Source organism: Frankliniella occidentalis, unplaced genomic scaffold, assembly GCF_000697945.3.
Source record: "Frankliniella occidentalis isolate FOCC.00 unplaced genomic scaffold, Focc_3.1 Scaffold213, whole genome shotgun sequence".
In the NCBI taxonomy this organism is placed as follows: Eukaryota; Metazoa; Arthropoda; class Insecta; order Thysanoptera; family Thripidae; genus Frankliniella; species Frankliniella occidentalis.
In genome coordinates, this window is record NW_026267339.1 from 37,606 (window position 1) to 42,276 (window position 4,671).

The following is a 4,671-nucleotide window of genomic DNA, read 5'->3' on the forward strand; positions in this document are numbered from 1 at the left end:
GGCAGGGTATCCCCCGCACCGGGGCCACGCTTACGGAGGGACAAGCCAAGGCTTGTTCTTTTTAAGTGTCGTCTAGAAAGTACACTCCTTTCTCACTCGACCATTTGGCATATCACGGGAGCTTGGCGCCTGCGAGACGCAGGGTAGGCCACCCCGCAGTACACGCACGCACGACAGACTTGATGTTGCCTACGTAGCAGGCGCCATGAGACCTGACATTGGCTGAACTTGGCAATTTCGTTACGAGAGATAACGGAGGAACTTTTTGAATGCTCCAACCACAACGATGATTCAAGTTAAATGAGCAGTTAATTCTCTAACACAAGAATTAATCTTGTCTTCTACGCGTATCTCCCTTGCACCCAAAGAACCATTTGCCGGCCAAACGGACGAAATTTTTGTCAAAAGAAATCTATTTTGACAATTTACCCTCGAGGACGACATAATATCACCTTTTAATGTGGTTCATTTTTGGCTGATTTTGCGACTGTAAACTGTCAACGAATCTACAGTTATCCACAGTGGTCCGATCGCGTCCAGGAAGGCAGATTCGGGCAGATTTGTCGTCCATAGGACCATCGCCCTGCAGCTAATGAAGTACTGACAGTAGGTAGCGTCAATGTCGGCAACCCCAACTTTACCTGGCTCCAGGTAATCGCTTAACCTCCCCTTAAACGTGCTACCAAAGCAGGAATCCCAGCGGGTGGGCGTGTCGACAAGCTGCGGGGATGCAGCCTGACGACACCCTCGCGATCGTCGTGCAAGGGGATGGAACAATCTGGATCGAGGTGACGCGCGCGATGCACGGCAGAAAGTGATAAGGAAAGCAGGCCGCTACGCAGCTCCGCAAAGTGCAGTTCGAGTAAGTACACCTGAGTAAAAGCATGGGGCTGTGCTGCAGTTCGTGGGTTTGCTCGCTAAGACTTATTTACGTCTAACAGGGCTGATCACTAGATTGTTTCGTGTATGGAGAAATCCTAAAGGGTTACAGCGATATCACCGCACATGGTACCCACTGAGTTTTGCGTACTTATATTAAAATTGCTTGCGTACTTCCCGAACATAAAGTGGCTTATACATAAAATATTCTTACGTAATTAAGACATTTTTTACGTGATAATGTTTTTCAAATCTTAGAGCACAACTGTTTTCCAGTTGTAAGTGGCGAACAATTTTGTTCTGCAGTTGCAAGTGGCGAACTAAACAGTTCTGCAGTTGCAACTACAGAGCGGCTTTGTTCACCTCTTGCAATTGCAGAGCAGTTCTGCACTTAGATTTCCAAAGTGTCAGACTTTGTGCGACACAGCTCTGTAAGGAATTTTCCGTAAGTACACGGTGAAAACGCTTAGTCAGTTTTCTAGAACGGCTAAACGAGAGCTGATTAAGTTTTGATCATTTTTAGGGGTGAGTTACTAGGAAATCAAGTAGACGGTACATGTTTTGTACCGTAATCACAGGGACGCACACAATTTTTTTTTTTTTTAAATACATACAATTATCTGTGTGCGTAAGAATGGTGGGCCGGGGTTCTGAAGAGTTGAGGGCTATCGGTATGATGCAGTCTGATTCCCATGAAGTGTGTGATTGTTTGAACGTTATTTTTCAGGCATTAAAGAGGTGTCGGTAAATATGGAGTTTGACGTACAGAGAAGTGTGTTAACACCGGGGGACGCTGATTACCAAACAGTTTCCAACTGTAAGTATTTTTCGCTTCATTATCCAACGAAAACAGGTTGATAACTTTAACGTCATTTTGATGATGTCAATGACGTCCCAAATGACATCCCTCAAAATAGTGACTAAATGGTGATTGAATGGCGTCATTTTTATGTAGCTGTGACTGCGAGGGGGAAACGACTGTTAAACTTTGTGTCAGCCGGATTACGGATTACTCGGATTACATCCGGAGTATCCTCCGGATTACGTTGCTTTTTCTCTAGGATACCCCTGGTCACTGTAAAATTTTCCCGGATTACCCTAAAATTTCCCCGGATGACCCTGGATTTTTTCGAATTTCCCCGGATTACACGTGCCGGATTACCTAATGGTTGTCAGCCGGATTACCTTAGTCGTTTCCCCCTCGTGTGACAGTCATGTTCTCCTTGGGTTTAAGTAGTTTACCGAAAATTCAAAGTTGAACTGAAGTAAGCAGTTGAACGTTAATCACCCAGGTCTGTGAGGTTTGCAAGCATAATGGTTCGATGTGCCATAACAACAGCGCTTATCCTGCGCATGACTAATTGGGCGTGGCCGTGGGGGTTCATTCAACCAAGAGATAACATGCTGTCGAAGGGTGTCTACGACACACCTTACCTTGAAAAAGTTTCTTGGAGACATTCGTGGCACTGATGTAATTTCGATTCGTAGGTAGTGTGACGCAGGACTTTTTCGGAACTTTTAAAGGAACCAAAGTTAAATTGCAGTGTACTATTTTTTGTATTGGATGGGTAACTATCATAATTTGTTCATAAAACACGTTTAGTCGTGGTTGAACAATAAATTGTTTTAAACACACCTCCAATTCCTGAAACTGCATCTTATGTTCTGTTGATGTTATTGTTTTTAAAACTAATAGTAATTTTCATTTTGCAATGCAAATTTTTAAAGTGCGTCCCTCGGGGGTTACACCGGTAAAACAAGTGTTTAACTTTGCACGTCAAGTTAAGTTCAAGTGGGCATTTTCTAGACACTTCGTGGTGTCTAACTATGTTATACGTCAATTGGTGTTTAAACTTTCGACACTTACGAAACGTATAGCAGCTGCACACCGTATGGTTCCCTATTAACGGCATATAGAACTACTGTGTGTGTCCAAGTGTGCAGAATTTAAACGTTTACAAAACGTCTAAAATTTGCACACCACGCAAGTGTGCAACTTAAGTTAAACACCATGTAATGTGCAAAATCACAACTTGCACACGTTTGGTGTGCAAATATTGCGCACTTGTTTTACCAGTGTGCAGTTATGAGTTGTGTGCAGGAAGCCAAACGTTTTTGGTTGCTATTTTGTGTAGTTTGACCGCTTACAGACCAAGGGGTGGATAACTCCCCTGCCAAGTGTACACCCCTAATTCTGCCCAATTCAAACTAATTCAGACCAATTCAATTCAATTCAGACCAATTCAATTCAATTCAATTCAAACAAATTCAAAACTAATTTAACTAATTCAGTCCAATTCAAGACAATGTTCAGTCAATTCAAGTCAATTCAAGCCAATTCACGCTAATTCAGTAACATAAAATCGCAATAATTGAAACCAATTCAAAACCAATTCCACCAATTCAGTCCAATTCAAATTCAATTCAAACCAATTCAAGCTAATTCAAATTCAATTCTTGAAATTTGTACACCCAATTCAAGAGTTATCCACCCCTCGTTACAGACAGAAGTCGTGTTTTTGTTTTCATCTGGCACGCGATTTCCCCGGATTTTTCTAAGATGTGTATCGTGCTCTCTCGATCCATCTAGAGTTGAAGAGATGGTAGAATATCATATCGTACATTGCCCATTCACACTGTACACTTAATGTAATTTATTATTGGCACCGGTAGTGTGGATTCGCATTATCCGTACGAAATATTGGCCAGTAATGTGTTACCAGCAAGGTGCTCCAACAATAAACGTGCCCTGAGGTGGCGCAATGATGAAGTTTGGTGACAAAACGCAGCCTTGCTCTCGCTCTTCTTGCTCTCCGACGCTTTCCGATCTTATTGGGCGCTCCGGGCGGGCCGCCGATTACACTCAGCTGCTTGGCGGGCTGGCCTAACCAGCGCGTGGCAGGCGCTATTAGAAGCACTGCCTCGTGATACTTTCAATGTGGAGGGTGCTCATTTCTAAGTGGATTGTTTTGACTGCGCTCGGCGCCTTTCAGGCAGATCTTGTGTTGACAATTGTATTTTCTTTTTTCAGTGTTTTTGAGAAAAGAAAAGGGCCATTTCCCTCCCTTAGAAATACAGTCTATTGAGGCGGTTCAAAATTATAGCCTTCAACAAAGATTCAAAGAAAAGAAGGATGAGTATGAGAGGGCTTATGGACGAGTGGATGTGATTAAGTTATGGCACGGTACCAAATCAAGTAGGGTCTCTTCAATTTTGCAAAACAATTTTGATGTCTCCCGTTACTGTGGTAAGCCCTTTCCCATTAATTTCACCAATTTTTCGTTATGTTCCCTTCCCGATTCATCCTGAAATCCGACTGCGTTCTGACCCTCCGCAGGCCACAGATATGGAGCAGGAGTCTCATTCACGGCCTCCCCCAAGTACGCGTCACACTACTGCGACAAAGGGACCATTGGCTGCATTCTACTGTGCGACGTGCTGGTCTCCAACATAGTGGAGGTGCCTGAAAATATAGGAAAGGACTACGTTCTGGAGAAGCCGCCGTTTATCCCCGGCGTCTATCCACCGCTGCGCTATGATACTACAGCCAAAAACAAGAAAACCATGAACGTAATTGTGAAGTTCGAGTCCAATTCCTACTGTCCCACCCATGTAGTAAATTTCAAGAGGACGCGTCACGCACGCTGTAACGTAGGAGGATCACGAAAGAACACTGTAAAACCAAAGGTGCGGTATCCTACCTACCCATATCCAGTCGAGCTCAATAACCCGTTTTTGGATAATTAAAGCGCATATTTTTGGTTATTTTTAAAAATATTTTCAGAATGAATA

General features: G+C 43.4%; 1 protein-coding gene across 2 annotated transcripts; it reads left to right on the forward strand.

Moving 5' to 3' along the window:
• Positions 1 to 706: 706 nt before the first annotated feature.
• On the forward strand, positions 707 to 4,644 carry LOC113202825 (protein mono-ADP-ribosyltransferase PARP12-like). 2 transcript variants are annotated; one of them, XM_052272612.1, is made up of 4 exons: positions 707 to 862; positions 1,607 to 1,696; positions 3,911 to 4,126; positions 4,217 to 4,644. In XM_052272612.1, exons 2-4 carry the CDS (start codon positions 1,630 to 1,632, stop codon positions 4,624 to 4,626), a joined length of 693 nt encoding a protein of 230 aa, XP_052128572.1. In that variant the 5' UTR covers positions 707 to 862; positions 1,607 to 1,629; the 3' UTR covers positions 4,627 to 4,644. The 2 variants fall into 2 exon arrangements, with proteins under 2 accessions (XP_052128572.1, XP_026273038.1); XM_026417253.1 differs by having other exon boundaries at positions 859 to 1,008.
• The last annotated feature ends 27 nt before the right edge of the window (positions 4,645 to 4,671 follow it).

What these genes read in the sequence shown, in the direction of transcription:
- LOC113202825 (XM_052272612.1), top strand. Translation starts at nt 1,630, where the DNA reads ATGGAGTTTGACGTACAGAGAAGTGTGTTAACACCGGGGGACGCTGAT. An exon ending in TTACCAAACAGTTTCCAACT is followed by an intron (nt 1,697 to 3,910) that starts GTAAGTATTTTT and finishes TTCTTTTTTCAG; the next exon opens with TGTTTTTGAGAAAAGAAAAG. An exon ending in TGATGTCTCCCGTTACTGTG is followed by an intron (nt 4,127 to 4,216) that starts GTAAGCCCTTTC and finishes GACCCTCCGCAG; the next exon opens with GCCACAGATATGGAGCAGGA.